General features: G+C 35.4%; 1 protein-coding gene across 10 annotated transcripts in view; it reads left to right on the plus strand.

Moving 5' to 3' along the window:
- LOC138760560 (estrogen-related receptor gamma) overlaps positions 1-20127 on the plus strand; it is a 255419-nt gene that overhangs the window by 146461 nt on the left and 88831 nt on the right. Inside the window, exons 1-2 of one of the 10 annotated variants that reach the window (XM_069931281.1) lie at positions 13626-13828; positions 16341-16450. The exons of 8 other annotated variants lie outside the window; for them this stretch is intronic. In XM_069931281.1, the coding sequence (XP_069787382.1) occupies positions 16389-16450 (62 nt within the window). In that variant the 5' untranslated portion in view covers positions 13626-13828; positions 16341-16388. Of the gene's footprint in view, positions 1-13625; positions 13829-16340; positions 16451-20127 lie in introns of those variants that run through there. One more of the 10 variants, XM_069931282.1, reaches the window with a different exon arrangement.

A 20127-nucleotide genomic window follows, 5' to 3' on the forward strand; every position in this document is an offset into this window, starting at 1 on the left:
ACATTGGATACTTTATCTCTGCTGAAGCAGAAGCATTTACCAAATGGCTGCCGTCATTTTTGGCACCGTTTGATTCCCTACAAGCCAAACAGGCATAACCAAATAGTTATGAATATTAATCCCTTTCAAGAAATTTGACTTAATTTTGATGATCACCACTAAAGATCTCTTTGGTAATCACTGTGCATGATTGGAAACAAAATGGTTTACAGATTTACTGTAAATCTAGGAATTACAGAAAGTAGAATTAAGCCTCTGTTCTCCATGGCTCACTGAAGTAATGGGCAATTTGGGATTTTTCTCAAGAAACAGACAATGCAAAGTCAATTTCTTTCCAAATGACTGGTTTAAACTCAAAATTTGAAGATGTACCCAGAAATAGGAGAGTTGATTTGAGTTGCTGTTTCTTTATCTTATAGTGGGAAAGTACATAATTATAAATATTGTGTGAGAATATCACAGGAGATGCCCATCATGACTGACCCGTCATGTGAAAAGAGTGGACTTGAGTGAGGTATGGAAGGGCAGCAGGACTCTGGTCGGGAATCAGCACCTTCAGGTGGAAAGAAAAATGAAATCAGAAAAGCACACAATTAGAATTGTCAAATAAGAATATTTGTATGTGTTATGAAGTTCAAGCAATGCCCAACCACCATTGACAACTAAAATTAGAAATGTGTGAGCTATTCAATGGCAGCATCCTTGATCTTTGGGAAATTGTAAAATATTTTTGTTTCTAGAGAAATAACTGCTTTTCATATCAATATGCATTCTTTGTTTCAAAGAATTATAAAGCGGCAAAATTCATTGTGTTCAAAATAGATATTTAGAAATTTGCCTATAATAATTTCCCCTTTCTATCTATCACTTGCTAATATGACAAACTATCACCTAGATATTTGTATCTGTATTGTATTTGCTGTTTAATCTGACTTTGTTGCAAGTTCGTAATATTACAAATCTTGATATATTCCAAAACTTTTGAAAATGCTTATTTTTAGACAATTTCTTCTTGGCCTGATGTTTGAAATTCCATACATTCTCCCTTGCGTAAAATAGACCTGAAACATGAGAGGTTAAAGTTAGAGCACTCTGCAAGAAACTTTAATGGCATTTTCTTGCAGATCACTTATTCAGTGGGTGGGCCATGGGTGACTGCTTGAATGCTCAGTATTGTTCAGTTGTGAGTATTGAACTGACACGCTTTATGTGGGATTAACAGAGAAACCCTAGAATTTGAGAGTTGTTTATCATTTAAAAAGAATCAAATGTAGTAATCTTTATTGTTGTGGGGAATTAGGGTTAATTTGGATTTGTTTGATCTTTTTCCAAAATTCATTCATTCTCAATACTGCAGAGACTGTAATGCCAAAATGCTTCATTTGTACATTGGCCCATTCAGTGTATATTGTTATGTGATGCAATCAGGCTCTGTGGCGTACAGATAAATGCCTGTTTAATATCGCAAGCCAAGTTGCAAAAATAGCTTTTGAATCAGGACTACAGTATGACTTTTCAAATTAGCTGTTAAACCTGAAGCTTGTTTTTCATAGCAGATACCTTTCATTCTGGTCGATTGGAATTGCTTGAGCTGTTTATACAGCAGGTCTTTCTATACTTAACCACAGTGTGCAATGGATGCATTTACTGAACTGAACTAGTAAAAAAAAACTTGCAGTGGCCAAACTAATCTAATTTTAGTTGTGTTATTTCACATGACAAATTAAATAAGATGGGAAATTAGTCAGAATCCGTGAGGCACTATTTATGTTTTTCTTTGTTTATTTCAACTGCTGATTGTTCTCTATATTTTCGTGAAGAAGCCTCTGTGACAAATACATTAATAACTCAGTACTGGTAAGGTAAATAACTAGGGCTTTTCAATAAACTGATGTAGTCCTCGCCTTGTATCCATCTTTATACTAATTCTAAGTGGATAAAGTTCTTTCTAATATGTGTTTATCTATTTAAAAATGATTTGTCATGTAAATATTAAGTGTTGATTAAATAATTACGGCTTTGAAGTAAATTGTCTTTATATTTTAAAATTAACTTTAAAATATTTTGGTAAATCCAAGTTACTCTGAGAATAAATTAGCAAATTAAAAAATAATTAAATGGTCTATTTTATGGTCATCCTACCATGACATAAATTCCTTTTTGATGTGGGACCCATCAAGTTAAACATGAAATGTAAATGAAGGAATGTTTATCTCACAGTATATTAAAAGTTCACGGTGCAACTTTCAAACCTGTTCCACCTTTCTTACTCATGACCAAATCTCTGTTGACAATACAAACATTGGATGACATTCGGAAGGCTCTTGGTTATTGCCCTAAAGGTTGCACAAAAATACCAAGTTCGTTCTAACATCCAGTGCCAAAGAATGAGGGCATTATTATACACTTGAGTTCACTCCGTAAACTAGAGGGAATAGTTTGGCAATTGCAACAACAACAACTTGGAGCCAGTGTAATTCTATTGCCCGAAAGATGCAATTAGTTCTTTGTTTTTTTTCTTGCTGAAGATGGATCCTAGGTGATAGTTTGTCATATCAGCAAGTGATAGATAGAAAGGGGAAATTATTATAGGCATATTTTAGTGCTTGGACTTGGTGTTGTAAATAAAATGTTTTTCTGTCCACAGATGCTGCCTGACCTGCTCAACATTTTCAGCTTTTTCTCTTTTTATTTCAGGTTTCCAGTATCTGTAGTTACCTTTTTTGTGGTTATAGAGATAGGTGAGGAAGGATGGGACAATAAATATGTACTAGTTCGCCAGAATCATCTTTTTCTATGCTGTAAATTTGAATTTATCAATGTAATATTCAGACACCATCAATTGTATTGATCCATAAATGAATGCTCTATATTTAAAGACTAGCATATCCTTGAGGGAGCTGTGTCTGTATTATCTATATTTGAATGCAATGTATTGTAAAATACCTCAGTCTTTCCGACATTCATAATTATAATGTGCTATTTTGAGTTGAAAGTTGAATTCTGTTTCCTCTTATCCTCAGAGCTAATTTCACACATAACTTAGATTTTCTTGCTTCAAGAAAATAAGTACAGTCATGAATTGGTAGTTGCCATCTTACATAGATTTGTATTGTCAGACAAGTGAGGCCTTTGAATGAACAGTAATAAGAGGCCATAGAGAAAGAATATGCGATAGCATTAGTATGAAGTAAGCAGCCATTTGAAACCACTTAAAACATCAGTGACTACATTAAAGCTACCCAAAAATTGATTTTTATCTTGCACCAGGTGACTTAATAAAACTTTCTCTTCTGCTTTCCTTCTTTCCGCTTCACATTACAACTGTAAAAAGATTGTCATTTAATACATCCAAAAAAGTTGAAAAGGTTAATTGATTTCTCTAAAAAAATATACACAAGGTGATCCACATTGGAAACCATTGTTGTATTTTCTTTGATATTTCTTCCTCCATTAATGGATGCTATATAGTCTCTCGATGTACACCACACTCACCCAACCCACATTCTGTCAGCTGCTGTATATTTTGACAACTTCCATCCGACTGAATAACTTATTTTGCTTCAAACCATTGATCAATGCTAAAAATGACAAATTGACTACCATTTGTAGAGATGAAATATTCAAACCAAGATATTTTAGAATATTTTCTAAGCATGAATTTATTTTTACTTTTGATAAACAAGATTTTGATTTAGCAAGAAGAAATATGAAACATTTAAAAAAGACAGATTGAGTCTATGCAAGCGTCAACCCATCCATTCTGTGTGTAAAAAAAACCCAGTAAATATAAAGGGCTTTCAATTCATCTCCCAACTATTGATGTTTCTTCAACCACTTTGTGATCAATGATGGCATATTTTTATGCATCTCTGCCACTTTCTTAGCACTAAATCTTTGTTGTGGGCATTTTATTTCTCCTCCTTCCAAAGTCTAATCCTCCTTGTGAGTGCAATTTATCTGTTCTAATGTCAGAAGGTGATACTTTTCAAAATTCTGAAATGATTGCTGTATTTGAGTGGGATTTTGTGAAAAATAAGTTAATCAAATGCCAGACATATTTCTCAATATATTTGCATTTCTTGTAATATGTTTTGAAAACATACTCTGGCAAGACAACATTTGACCATGATATATATATATATATATAAAATTTTTTTTTATTATTTATTTATTTTTTAAAAAATCAGCAAGGACCAGTTATTAATAAGTTGTTATAAATCTTTAAAGTCATTTCCAAAATGCAATGCAGAATTCAGCTGAAAACGCTTGGATTCTTCCTATTTTGATATAAATATTTTGCATTCCTTAGTTCATTCTCCATTTCACTTTTGATTTTGTAAATAGAAATTTTATTGGAGAGTAAATGTATTGTGATACTGTTTATTGTACAGTACATGTTTTTTCAATTTGAATTATAAATATATTTTGAGACTGAAAGTGCAATGTTGGATGAATAAATCATTTTAAAGTGCTTCCATAAATCTGGCAGATTCAAACTAGCAGGATAAAGCAACCCTTCATTGTGGAAAGGTGCTGAAGAATTATAGTAATTAACCCATTACTACTATTGCATTTGAACATTTTGTCTTTAGTGTCTGTTAGCATGTCTAGTTGGTACTTAAATCATTGGGTTCAAAGTAAGCTGTTGTATGTTGTACATTTTCTTTATTTAATTTAAAATTTATTTTTTTAAATTTAAATTTAGACATATAGCACTGTAACAGGCCATTATGGCCCTCGAGCCCGAGCCACCCAATTGATCTAAATCCCCCAGTAAATTTTGAACGGTGCAACAAAACTGGAGCCCCAGAGAAACCCACACAGACACGGGAGTATGTACAAACTCCTTACAGACAGCGCGGGACTCGAATCCTGGTCCTGATCGCTGGTGCGGTAATGTCGCGCTAACCGCTGCGCTCACCGTGCACCCCTTTTTTCCCCTCTTTTTCGTGAACAGAACATGATAATGTTCTTAAGTTGCATGTGTTGGAATAAGACATCGAATAAATTTTATAAAACAACAGAAAATATCATAAAATAGGACTATACATTCCTAACAATATAGAAAATAAGTTGTCAAAAAAGATTATAGAAATGTTGCCAAACAGATGCAAAAGGATTAAAGGATTAACTCTAGGGTCAAGGCTATTCACTTGCTAATATATTCATGGCGTTAATGATAGGACAGTTCACACTACTGTCAACTAGAAGCAGAAAAGGGTTTAATGCATTTATGTGTCTTGAGATTTTAAGTCACAACTAGCGTATTTTGACATTTGATGAGAACCAGCTATAATCCAAAAAAAAGAATGTAATTTCAAAATGCTGTCTTTTGAAAATGTCTTTTGACATTTGGAAATTATGTACTAATCGGATTAAGATGCACAATACCAGGATGAAAATTGGGTTTGAGTTTATTTCTGTAATTTCTGATTTTCAGGTTAAAATAAAAATATGCCACCATCATAGATTTCAGCCTAAAGTATTTAACAGTGAAGAGGAGACACTTAATCCCAGTGGATGGCAGTATGCAGCTTTTGTATGAAATCACTGTAACTAAAACCGTAGATTGATTTGGAACATCTTACCTCATTTATGATGAGTATATTACAATTTCCTTTTCAATATATTAAACACAACATGGTTTTTGCATACTTATCCCTTCAATTTCTCAAGAACTGTGGTACCTACTAATTAACACCCAATGACTCATTTTAAAATGATAAAATTGTGAATTTCCACTTAAAAGTAATGAATACCATCATTGAACATAAATTGCTCAACATTGACAAATTGAACAATATAGTAAATAAGTACAAAATAAAGTGACACTTCAATGCTAACTTTTGGAACTCTAATATCATGCTGTAAACACAAATAGAATGGACACAGTGCCATTATAGGTTTCAACGACGCGAAAGCAGCAGAGGATATGGATCAGTGGTGCTTTAGATTTGCCCATTATATTGGACAAGACTATCCCTTAATTTGTGGAGCTCCATGGACCATTTTGGAAGGTTGGTGCTTCTGGAGATTAAATCAATATAAAACCTTTTGGAGACAAAGTATAATTTCACAAGAAATTGTAGGTGATATACTTCCATGGCAGGGTGCTGGGCTTCGCATTGGCCAATGGAATTGTATCTGTTGTAATTTAGTGGTGAGATGGAGTAAATCCATCTCCAGAATCTGTTTTCAATCTTGTAACCATTTAAACTGAACTCTTTACAAACTGAGTGTAATCACCCAACAGAAGTAACAATATGAACACACATTTGTTGTAAAATGTATTTTATATTTGCTGATTTTTTTTTTGTTCCATGCATTGAAAGATCTGAACAATACCAGTGCCCTAACTAGAGATCTGGAGGTAGTTTTAAGCAAATCCCATGTTATTTTCATATTTTGAAATGAAGGCAAATGTTTTTAAAAAGAGCGACCTCATTGGGAAAGGAGAGAATCAGATACTAAGCTAATTATTTTTTTCCAACCAAATAGTGAATATTCAAAGTTCATTTATCCTCCCCGGGGAATCTTGTTGCAGCTACAATTAAAGTCAGCATTTTCTTCCACATTGTATATATCGGTATGTTAATTATTACATTTATAAAGTAACAGAATTAGTTGTTCTGTGCTGCTTGACAGAGCAGAGAAATGGTGGCAATCTTCCTATGAAGACTGTTATACTGTTATCAAATAACTAGAATATCTATTTTTGTAAAGCTATATTATCAAATGTAAGATGCAGACCCCTCTACAATTACTGGCTGTGACCAGGAGGACCGTGTTCATCCTGGCTCGCTGGGAGTTCTCCAAGGTAATTGAAATTCTACCTCCATAGAGTTCAGATGAGAAGTGATATGAAGATGTGGGAAAACCTGAGCTGAATTGATTTTTTTTCCCCTTAATGTTTGGACAAAGAAATAACTTAGCTAAGTGTAGCAGAGATGATAAGCGCATTCAGTAATGGTAGATTAAGAGGCCTGCATCGGTTAACACAGACTGTATTTTATTCTTCCTCTATGTGCTGCCATGTTTAGATTGGAGATTAATTGCAATAGAATTACTGTACGTCTGTTTGTTTTTTTAACAATTGCAAATTACATTACAAACAGCCGATGTGTTTTCTAATATGATTGTTCTTACCTGATAATTGGGAAGGCGCCACAAGAGATTTTGATAAGAAATTCATAAACGCTCTTTTATGAAGCCCTCATGACTTCATTTTGCGACTATCTAGGGTGACAAATTATTTGAAGAAAGCAGACCTACACACAAAGCACAATGCCCTGTTTCTTTCAGCATTATGGCTCTTTATTTATTTTACAAATATTTGCCCTGTGTTATCTGGCATATGACGAGGAATATAATGAAATGTTATACGGTGGCAGTGTTTCCTGGATCATTTCTTTTTCTCTCTCCTCCTGTAGCCTTATGGCAGTACTTGGGCAGAAAGTATGAAATTGTTATCTGCACTTGCAATTAGAGATCAGCCTCTTTCATTCCAATCCTATTTGAAGATTGATTTGATTTTCGTCCAATAGCAAAAATAAAACAGTACACAGCTTGGGTTTTGTGGAGATATCTGTAGCTGTGAAGTGTTAATTGCAATTTAGATAAGGATTAGAAGGACCATATCTCAGTAGACCACATTTATTTGCAAGTGCTATTCTGTAATGCACCATGATTTTGTGTGTGCGTTGCGTGTCTGTCTTTGCCTGTCTGTGTGTTTGTGTTTGTACATAGTGTCTTTTACGGCCACATACAGATGAAGGGAGTCAGGTAAGCCCCCTTGCCAGCGCCACTACACTAGACATAGGACTTTGTACAGAGGTCCTGCAAGCTTCTTAAATATGAGCATTTTGACACAAAAGTAATTTCAAATCTGCTGAATTGACGTGCTTTACATGACTTTTCCCTCAACTACCTCAACTTTCCTAGTTCTGCAGATAACAATGGCCATTAGCCTCAAACATTTTTATTATCATCTTCCAACTCAGCTTGGTTCTTCCTGACCAACCAGTTGTTTTAAGTTCATTGAGCAGGAGGTTTACTCCTCCGTTTCCTAATATAGGCACAGTACAACTTGTAAGTACAGTCTATTGTTCTGAGGCTAACTTTGACATGCAAAATACCATGTAAATTTGTTTATTTGCTCCAAATGCTGTGTTAGTCTGTGGTTCAATTATTATTTGACTACTGTCCATTGCTTTTCTTTACACCAAATAAAAACATGCATATTTGCAACAAATAAAATCCTACAAGTTTAGTTTGATGAAATTGAAGTTTTTAGCACATTTTTTCACTGGACTCAGGAAATAATAATGTACGAAATTATTTTATCCATTAGGTTTAAATTTGATGCAAGAACTAACTTCATAATTTTAAATGCAGCCTGTCATGTACTGGTTAACAGGGTGTAGGACAGTGCAATTAAAAGGATCACCAAAACACTACAGTTAATAGAAAAATGTCATTATGGTGATCTGGATGCCATCTCATCAAGGTCTTTGGAACTGAGTAAGTGCAAAGGCTAAAAACATTGTTTTGACCTGGGGGTGGGGTGGAGGGGAGTGGGGGGTGGGAGGCAGGACTAACCAGGATGCAATAACAAAGGTATCAAAAGGCATTTCTGACTTGTTGGTTTATTTTTTTTATTTGAATTTTATATAGGTATATATAAGAAATACATGTGGCATCTTATTCACCTGAAATATGAAGGTAAAAATCATATTCAGATAGTGAAATACAGTGCAAAACCTTTTTGTATTTTGTATCCATGGAAAAGCAACAAAGAAAATAATAGGAAAAAGAAAGATTTGATTACCCTTCATGAACGATATCTGACATTTTTCATCTTAAACATATTTCCGTAGCATGTCAAAAAGTAATGTCTTTTTCAAAAGCTTCCTCCACAACAGACGTTTAGATCAGGGACACACAAATAAAATGATCTGTGAAATGTGGCCTCGGAGAGAAGGTGCTGGGTCCCTGCTTGATTCCTAATTAATTGACTTTTTTAATTACCTACATGCTATGCATTATTTGGAACTCGTACAGATGATAAGAATTAAATGTATTGTCGTGGTTAAAGAGTTATGCCTCATGATGAACTGATATGAAATGAGAAACCACAATTCATTTTGCTCGTTTAAAGAAGCTAAATGATGCATATATAAAGGTGATGTATAGTGCACTGATATGGTGATAGTGCACTGATCCTATGATGTATAGTGCACTGATGTATAGTGCAGTGATATGGTGCATATGTATGCAGTGTTAGGACTGCGCTGCATTAACTCTTCAAATATTACATGTTCAGTTTGAGATATTACTTTCTTATGAAAATCCTAACTTTGAGTTAATATGTTATGCAAGAGAGAATTATAGCAAGTAAATTGCTGGAGTCCCTTTCCTGCCCTCGATGGTTCCACACTGCAGATTAGTCATGATGTGTCAGGCTAGCTGTATATTGACTTATTTTTTTTTAAAGTTGCACTTCAGTTTTACCTTAAATATATGTTTAGAGATTCTTCCTATTATTTTAATATTACCATAAGGTTTAAATGGGGTTAAGGTTTGGACTCTATTCCCCTGAATATACCCATCATTTGAGTTGGGGATGAAGTTGTTAATAGCATCAAAAGCAGACCACCCACAGGACAAGAAGAGCTATTAACATATCAAAATGGTTGGGTGCCTGAGACCTACCACCTTTTTTCTCAATGTGGCGATTGCATTGCCTGATGCACATGGAGATTATTTTATCAGTTGGTAATAACAGTTGGGCAGCAATGAGTCTTCTGAGTGTGTGCTCAGTATTTATTGCATGTAGGCCACCTTTAATTTTCTCTGGTCTCCACCTACAAGTACACGTTGGCAGATCCTTGGTTTCAGACTTGGTGGAAATCCATTGTGCCTTGGAAAGAAGCATAGAGTCACTACTGCCCTCTATTGTCAGAAATGGAACTGCAGGACTTTTTAATCACTGGTGTTGAAATGCCCATTATAGTGTAATGGCACAGTGTTCCAAGAATGCTCATTCATTGTTACTGCTCATTCTGAAGTGAAATAGTTCTCATAATCCTTTTAACCAATTATTTGTTATTACTGTTATATTAATGAAATACAAAAACATTTATCATCTCAATTATTGGTGATTATGAAAAAGATAGATGGCTTCTTTCATCACCTATTTAACACAGGTGTGCGTCAAAATTCTGATGACAACTCAGACCATGTGAGTAAAATGAATATGAATTCAAAATTGCCAAAGATGTGCAGACTGTTTTGGATACCGTCTAATCAATAGCAGCATTCCCTGAATCTACATGTTACAAAACAGTTTAAAAGTACTTTTCAAAACCACAATTTTAGATATCAAATCAAAATTGTTCTTTGTGGTATTAATTTCTCAAAATACCTCAAGTACTTGATGCCATGATAGCAAGAGTATATCCAAAATAATAATTTCCTTCCATTATTAACTTATGCATAAGGTTGAAGTGAACAAAGTAATATAAATAATATTAAATGGCTGGGTAATGTTTAACTGAATATGATCAAAAATACATATACAGACAGATGAGGAGTATTAAATTATTTCTCAAGCCTAAATGTTAATTTGTTTTTTCCTTGATCTTGCAACAGTAAAAAATAGAGTTCATAAATGCTCTTCTAATTGTAAATTTGCATCTTTTCCTTTTTTTTGGTTGCAATGATCTGTTCTACAGTATAGGACTAAGCTGAAGTACAGAATGGCGTGGAATATTTGAATATATTTCAGAGAGAACTGTGTCCACATATGAACAGTCCTATGTCTATTTGAATCCACAACAAGATTGACGATAGGAGAATTACAGGGCAAAGCACTATATTTACATCCATCAGAATGAAATTTTATTTTATTTCCTGTATTTAGTAAATGCTTTGCTCCTGTTTGAATTTACACAGCAATTAGGTGCGCAGGGTAACAGAAAATAAGTTATTATTTTAAAAGAACATTCAATGCATTTTTTGTTATGAAAACTTTTCCATTAATAGCACCATCAAATTTAATCGAATAAATTTAGAAATTAATAACCAATGAACATCAGAGTAATACCATATTTGTAGAACTTGCAAACACTTCACAAGGTGAATAAGCATTGTGCATTTGAAAAATAACAATTCAAATAAATACCTACACATACCTGGACTTTTCTGTTTTTTTATAGAAATTTTGTAGGTGTTTAAGTAACTGGTATGGAAAGTTACGTGAAATGCTGCATTGATTTATTTTTAAATGGCACTGTTTCTATGGCATTGCACTAAAATTCTTTGTTACCTCCTCCCTGCCACCACTCTGCCATTTGCATGAAGGAGTGTTTTTTCTGTGGTCACTGGGTTACTTACATTATTGCTCTGTTGATCAGTGTTATGTTTGCACAGGCTTTGTGAATCATTCTGTGTACAAATACACAACACATTGCTTATGCTTTCATCTATGTTTATTGCCAAACATTGAGTTAATGTAAAGTTTGTTTTCAGAAACGAAGCTGAGTTCTGATGCTGACGAGTGGAAAGCGGCTGAGTCTAAGCTGAGGCAGATTTTGCAGGTTCTGTTTGTACCTGTTGTGGTTAGTTGACACAACCCCACCAAAAATCAGGAGTCGACACAAATAAATGTGAAATGTGTCGGGCTGGTCAATACCATATGATCCAGGCCATTGCACATGATCACATTTCTTCTAACCAGCAAATCATAGACAAAATAGATTGTAGGTATGTACTGTCAGTACAAAATATAGCAATATCAAGAGCTGGTCATGTGCGATTGAATAGAGCTAGGTGAACTGTCCTTCCTCCTGTTAGCTACTAGAAAGGATTTTTAAAAATGTCTTTAATTGTGTTAAAAAGCTCTTTAAAGGGAAGGCTCCAAACTAAGATAAACACCTTGTTTCTATTTTTGATGTTCTCTTGGGTTATTTTAAAAAGTCAAAGGGACTGGGTGCAAGCATGTGCCTTTTTATCTAAAGGAACATAATGTGGTCGCTGAAGAATGTGTTTCTGGACAGTGGCAAAGACTGTACTTACACTCCCTATAAAATGCTAGGATCTCCTATGTAAAACTATAACATAGATTTCAAATATGCCACTTATTTGCATGTTGGTATAGTGGGATTAATTTACTGTATCTATTGAGTCATTGGATGAGTTTAATTTAAAATTATAAAATCAGGAAGTATCAAAACTCAAAACATGTAAAGATTAGTTTCTGAATATGTTTGTGTTAATTATAGATAATAAACTAGGAGAATATGTCAGCCCAGTCTTTGATTGCATGATAAATATGCATATATGATTTTTTTTTTAAGTCAAGTGACAATGAAATAAGATATTGATGGAATCCACAAATGTGCTTGAAACTGGACTTCAGCCATTCAATGATTAGGCAAAATTCTTTTTTTGTTAAATATTTTCCACGTGTCCCGACTGATTACTAGATTTTTAGAAAATCCTTTCAGGAAAGCCACACTGTGCCTGCTGAATGGTTAATTTAACATCAGAAGCAATTCTGAGACAGCCTTGCTTTTGGACACTAAAAAGGGTTTACATTGGGTTAACGGAATGCAGAGAGACAGCCAGCTGTTGGAGCTCGCATTATTTGAAGGAGACCATGATTGGAGGAGCTATATTTCAGAACCGTTCCTGCAATGGCTTTGATGCCGGTTAGCCTTTCTACAATTGCTTCAAGCCACATTGTCATATGGCTCTGTAGCAGGCAATTCATGTCAAAGCAGTAAAGATATCAGTGTTTGCACAAGGGAAACATTTGTCTTCATACCTCTGGTGCATCCACAGTTTTCAAACTGGGTATGAAGATGTGAAACAGCCTGGAGAATTTTTCACTAATTATGATCCTGAACTCTCAGTTTTGTGTTAATTTGCAAGTGGCATTAAATTTAAAAAAAAACTGCAGCTTCCAAAACTGAGCAAGATGGAATAATGTGCAAACTTAAATTTCAAGAAGGTAAAAATCTCAAGGTTTCCTTTAAAAGGAATTTTCAGTTCATGGTGGACCTCATTTTTAAATTTTATTTTATGTTTAAGACTGATAGCTGTGTGATTTGTGTATATTAAATTTAGGAAACGTTACTAATTTCAAAGAAGAATTAAAAAAAAACATTGTGTTTTTATAAAAATATTCTAAGGATTCACCAGAGTGCTTTCAGTAGTAATACACACAACATTTTATTGTGAAAACTAGATACAAAATAATGACCAGGAAATTGTAAAATAATTTGTTTGCTCATCTGTCTTTTTCAACATAAACTTTTGCAGAGGTTTATAAATATAGTCCCTCTAAGTTTTTTTTTAATTTGCCATACTTTTGGATGAATAAAAATTGTGCTTTAAATGCTGTACTCTATATGGTTGTGGAATTTTGTCTCCCTCCTCCCCATTTACTGACTTCCCGCCTACTGTACCTGCATTGCCTCCCTTAGCCACTGTAGGAATTGTCCTGTCTGCAGTGCTTGGCTCTGAGTGGCTACAATCCCACCAATGCGATAACTGGTGAGGTCGGGGATTGCATATGTAAAGACCTGCTTCATATTAATAAGCTACAATCGGGACTTTAAGACCTTGATTAGGAGAGTGCGAGCCTGGTCCCAGCTGGCTTTGCCCATAGGCTGTCACCAGAGAACATTTGTGTTAATTGCGCCACTCTGTCAGGGAACTTTGATTTATTGCCAGGAGTGTGGCTCGAATAATGGTGCTGAGCGCACATGGATTTTGTAGAACTTTGTCTCCCTGAATCTTTTTCTCTCCACTACAACGAAGAGTAGGTACCCTTTTCTTTCCATTCTGGTCTTTTTTTTATTTTACAGGGCTGCTGGGGATTTGTTGTATATGTGTATGACCCAATGTGTCTGTGCTGCCTGCTTGCATGTTTTGTGCCAGGATTACGTCCCACTATTCTGTGCAAAGGATAGTCTCTGAATTATCTCCAGATTCCCAGAAGCAGTCTACTGTTACTGCATATTGTGCTGCTATTTGTAATGTAGTCAAGGATGTGGAAAAGCCAACAGAATGGACAGATGGGGTGTGTGTGGGTGGGTGGGTGGGTGGGTGGGTGGGTGTGGGTGTGTGTGTGTGTGTGTGTGTGTGTGTGTGTGTGTGTGTGTGTGTGTGTGCCTGCGTGTGTGTGTGAGAGAGAAATGTGGGCATTATTTTTTAAAAATGCTATGTTTTCTTTTGCTCTAAAAGCTAATTTGTATGATTGTCTTTTAAAATCCACTTGATGTAGTTGCATCCAAATGAAATTTGTACACATGGTTTTTGTTTCTGAATCTCAGCAGATATTTTTTTTTAAACTGACAGCTTCCAGCAAACAACGAGTGAGAGAATAAATAAAACCTAGCTGACAACTTGTATCAAGTTCTCTCACTTTTCATTGTACAATTCGTCTCTTTAAATGATTACCCTGCTGGAAGACAGCAACAGGGTATAGGAAGAACGTCACAGACCTGTACGAAAATACCTTCACATCTTGAAATGCTCAAATGGAGTTTTCTCCCCGCTGTTCGGCAGGTTTTGCTTATTTGCATGGAGGTTTAAATATTGCAAGAGGTCAGACACTCCATTTGAAAGATGCAAGATGTACTCTATGACAACCTTGCATTCAAAGGGAAGGGGGTATTTAGTGTGTTAATTTCAATGCATTTTGCTGCACTCTTGTTGTCAGAGCCTCGTGTGCTATAGTAATTAACCTGCAGTAAAAATAAAACCCATGCGACTCCTGATTGCATCCCACACAAAGCTTTTCTTTTTACAAATGTATTCACTGCCTGTGTTATCGCTATACTCTACAAAGATTATAATTCCACAAATAATATATTAATGCTGATACTATGGTTAAAAAAAAACCTATTTTTTTATCTGCTCAGAATGTGTATCTATGTGGTTAAGCTCTTTGGAGGAAATAGGCGATCACATTGAAGCAGTTTGTGCAGTATTATCTCTTTTGCATTCACTCGCTTTGTATTAAATTGTCATTGTCCTAAACCGAGAAAGAAATGAATTGCAGCTTTCAATGCTGCCAGACAGTGAAATATTTACCCTCCGTGTCCCCAATCATACTTCACGTGTGTTTGATGGTGTGGCTTTGACATGAACAATCTTGCTGGTTTGATACTCAGTTACTGATTCTTCCTTTGCTTTTACCTCCCTGGGCTTTAAGCCACAAAAAAGAAGTGGTGCATTAGATTCCTAATGTTACTTCCCCTGTTTTCTTTTCCTGTCATGAATATAATGAAAGAGCAGGTACTTTATAGATACTTATCTCAGATTTACACAAAAAAATATAAATTGATAAATGCCACGTTGCAGAGTCCTAGAGCAAGCAAGATTCAGCTCCAACTGGACAAAATGGCCTTCTCTTAAGTGACCATTCTAAGTGTAAGCCAGGCGCGGTTGTTCATTGCAGTGGCTGCTTTACTGTACCCATATGGAGCTATGTAATTGGCTTCAGATTGTATTAGGCAGTAGAGCCTTACAGATCAGCATTGTCAGGTTTTAACATTAGTATGAATGACACCTGTCTAATCAATCATGTGGCCACAGCTCCACAGATGGAATGGATCGTGCCTGCTTAAGAATTCTGCTAAATCATGGCATATACTTGGCTTAATTCATGTTATTGTCCTTTCTGGAATTCAAAATGAAATATTCATTCTACACTTAAGGATAGCGCTCAGACTTAAAGTGCGTGTATGGAGGTGGGTGGGAATAGGTGCTTTGTAGATAGCTGGCGTAATGGCAAGTGCTATAATTGGCTTTACTGTGTGAAACTAATCCCAGCAGGTTAGACAGATGAGAGATTTTGAACAAGTATTTGTCCAGTTTCACTTGAGGCTCAATACTGTTGTTGACCAATTGTCCAGTCTGCAAATTCTCAAGCAGATAACTTAAAGGGTGATTTCATGCCCGCCTGCTGCTAAAGGTTCATTTTCCGACTCGTCTTTTCTTAGGCTATGCTGCCTCTTCATGCATTATACTTTGGCTGGGTATTACCCGACTGTGTGTATATACAATATATTGGATTGTGTATAGACAGTGATTGGAAATTCTGAAATTAGCATTAATGTTTTTTTAATACCCATTTCAAAAATTCAAGGAAAGCATGCATTAAATGGATAGCTCAGCAAAGACTTCTAGTTTGTTAATTGTGGCTGCAATACTTTTTTTTACATGATGTTGCCTCAGATAACAGAGAAAAGTTTTAACTGTTGTAATTGTTCTCTTCAGATAGTTAAATGATAAGAGCTTTGAAATGTTGATATATTTTTGAATAGGTACGTGCAATCATTTCTGGAGGCAGCTTGTTACCCAGTGTGAATAAAATGCCAAGTTTTACATCAGTGAAACTCAATGATTCATACTTCGGATTTCAATTCAAACAGCGGTAAGCCATGCTGTGGCATGTCAATGTTTGAATTTTTTTCTCTCCTTGCGACAGTGTTGGATAATTCAACCGAGGAGACCCAAGTAAAATGACTACCTTTTCCCAAAGTCGATTTAGTGCAGCTATTTCATTTTCATTCAGTCTGCTTTAGGCAAGCAAGCAATCTAGAGGGTTAGCTTTTCAATTTGTTACAGTAAAAATATTGAAGAATACATTTTTAAGCACTGATTTTATTTGTATACACCCCTTCAAAAAAAGTTTAAAAGCTATTTCAAGCAGTTAAAGGCTATTTTATTTTTTAAAGATTTTGTTTGGTGAAGCTTTTGCATGTAAACCCCTTATCGGTTGGAGTAATTCAATAATGCCTCAGCTGGCTGCTGAACCCCAGGATGGTCCCTGTGGATTTTGTAATTAATATATGGACATTTTTGTCAAGTTATTTTTCTAAATTCCTCAGCTCCTACTTGGCTGATTTTAATTTTGTATCGTGCAATGTAATCTTCAATTGCAGCCACACTAGACCTTGTACAACTATATTTTGTTTGCACTTTTTGGAGGAACAGTAACCATTTCAACGATCTTTATTCCCCTTAATCAGCATCATAAATTGCAATTTAGTCTTCTCTGCGTGCCTCAAATTTGTCTTGACAGAATGATGCTGGTGTTCAGTAGCATGTCACCAAAACCCATCGAACAAAGCACTGATAAAGGCAGATGCTAGTTAGCTCTGACAGAGTGCGGGAATGTTGCCATTCTGTGCCATTGGTTGCATCTTCAATCCTTGTGGAGTGCAGCAGGTCAAACCTTTACCTCTTTCCTTAATTATGCCTCTCTTCCTGTTCGATTGAGTCTAATAAATCGGGTTAGGCGAGGTTGTTTGTGTACATGACACTGGTCACTCCCTAAAACAAAACAGTTTGGTCAAAATCTAGACAGCAGCTGGTGCGCACAGTACAAGATTCAGGCTGGCTCCAAAGGACTGTTGGCATCCCAAACAGACCAAACCAAAGCGTGAAATAGTCTTACGCTGGTGTGGGTTTATTTTCTAAACAAAGAGCAGAGTGGTGGTGTCAGAAGCTATTCAACCTTACAGTTAAAGAACGCATTAGCCACAATTTTTTTTTGTTTTGAATTGTTGTTTAAATTTTTCAAGTTTTCCACAATAGTAAAATGATATTACCAAATCAAAATGGACTTCAATTTGATAATTATTCACTGGTATGTCTTTTAAAGTATGCTGGCTCAAAACCTTGCTTATTTAGATTGTAGACATGGTTCCCTTTGGACTTGTGCAAAGCTGCAATGTAACTTAGGAGTCAGATGACAAGTGCGTTGAAGTCAAAATGTCACAATACCAGGCTTACTATCGTGTGCATTGCAATCCCAAAGTCTAATGCTCCCTGTCTGTGATTCCCTGCCCTTCTCTCCTCCCAAACTGACATGAGTCTAGATTTAAAAGCCCTAAGACAAGATGGTTAGTGTAGCAGTTAGTGCAATGCTGTTACAGGGCCAGCAACCCAGGTTCGAATCTCGCACTGTCTGTAAGGAGTTTGTACATTTTCCCCATGTCTGTGTGGGTTTTGTCTGGGTGCTATGGTTTCCTCCCACCCTTCAAAATGTACCAAGCGTTGTAGGTGAATTGGGTGTGATTAGGTGGCATGGGCTCGTGGGCCAGAAGTGCTTATAACCGTGCTTAATGTCTAAATTTAAAGAGGATCTATTAGAAGACTTTTAGGAACTTCACATTGGATACTTTTATTGCTATGAGCGGACACATCCTTCAGTTAACATCTTTTCTAGTGGAACACATGGTGAACAAACCTTTATTCTACCCAACATGCAAATAAAGTCTGCAGCCGCAGTGCAAGTTTGGTCTTACCGCCGCAATTCATATTTCACTGAATAGATAGTCAGATAGTCACTGATCATAGCCTGGTAATTAACTGCAACTTTAGAGAGAAAAAAAAGTAGAGAACACCTGTTTAAAATCTGAGGACAACGTTGTTTTAAAGTAGGCTTTGAGACTTGTAGTAAGGAAGGGAAGTAGATTACTATTAATGGGTGACTTACACCCTCTATGCTTAACATTCTGCAGCGTTGAATGGTCTCACCATTTTGAGCATGTGCTTCTCAGGTAATGAAAAACTTTAGTTTGTAGAAGCCATGTATATCTGCAGGTATTTAATTTGCTTTCATATATATGTTCTCCCATCTTTTCAATAGTCATCAGAAATAATCTTAAGACTAAATATTAAAATTAGCTTTCATTTTATAAACAATATTTTCTTTTTGTTTTGCAAGTGGTTTCTTAGCCTTCCTTAGATGAAATAGGTTTTTGGCCAACAGTTTTCAAGATGAAATGGATAAATGAATAAATAACCGAATTTCATTTGAAAATAGGTTTCTGTTGGATTGATGCTAATATACCTGGAAGGAAGCTATTTTGTGCTGAAGCATCCAGCGTCAGACAGGGCTGCGTGCCATCTGTCCCACCTGCTGCATAGTTAGTCCATCTGGTTATTCAAAGTGTGCTTTGTGGGTTTTACCGGAGCAGCTTCAGTGCCAATAGGCAAGCAAGCAGAGTAAATTATTTAAGCAGCCAATGTAAACTGAAAGCTCTCATCCTAGATGCTGGGGATTGTGTTAAATGCTTGAAAGCTTCTATTTGCATATAGATTTAGATACTGTATATAGATCATAGAGGAGATTGCAACCAAATTATCTTTATCTCGACTGTTACAGGATCTTTTTTCCTTGTCTGTATTCGGCAAGAATATGAGTGTTTCTGGACATTTTTGTTTGCTGGAAGAGAAGGTTAAAATGTGATTTATTTTTGAGGTGGTAGCCCTTTAAAAGAGAACTAAGCATTAACAAATTTGCCAAAACCTCTTTAGAACATCAAGACTGTGCATTTTATTATTCTCTGTCATCAACTTACTTGCTGAACAGTCTTTGCAAATCTGATATGGGATTTCAAATGGAAAAAACACAATTGGAAAACATAGAACTAAAAGAGGGGGAATAAATCAAACAAGGAGTTTAAGGACAGCATATCCATCAAGCCTATTTGTCTGTGTTCCAGGTAGTTCACGGAGAAATGCAGTGTAGTATTTGAAACACTTGATTTTTTTTTATTGGGTAAAAGATCAATTTGATCTTTTGCTGCATTCCTTTTAATATGAGTGGCTAATTACTTTTAAAAGCTGATCAGGTAAAGTATAATGCATTATTTGGTTTATCTATTATATTATTCACAAAACAAAATGTAATTGATTGAACTATTTGAACAAAACTACCTTTAATATTTTTATTATTTTTTCAGAACAGAGACAGGTAGAAACTTGACCTTTCAGGAGACAAAGTTGTAAAATTTCTTATCCTGACTCAATTACAATGTAATTTCAAACTAACATTGTAAATGTAAAGTTACAATTTTTTTTCATATTTTGATTAAATGCAGGGATTTTAAAAGCAGATTGAAAATTCTAAGCAACATTGGTCGTGTTAGAAATGCCAACTGTCCATAAGACCATAAGACTTGGAAGCAAATTAAGATATTCAGCCCATCGGGCCTGCTCCACTGTTCAAATTTTTGAGCTGTCTGAAGCTTGCTTATTTTGGACCTGAAATTTGTAGAATATATGGTCAATAAATTTAATATAACTAAAACAGAAATA

Source organism: Narcine bancroftii, chromosome 4 (genome assembly GCF_036971445.1).
Source record: "Narcine bancroftii isolate sNarBan1 chromosome 4, sNarBan1.hap1, whole genome shotgun sequence".
In the NCBI taxonomy this organism is placed as follows: domain Eukaryota; kingdom Metazoa; phylum Chordata; class Chondrichthyes; order Torpediniformes; family Narcinidae; genus Narcine; species Narcine bancroftii.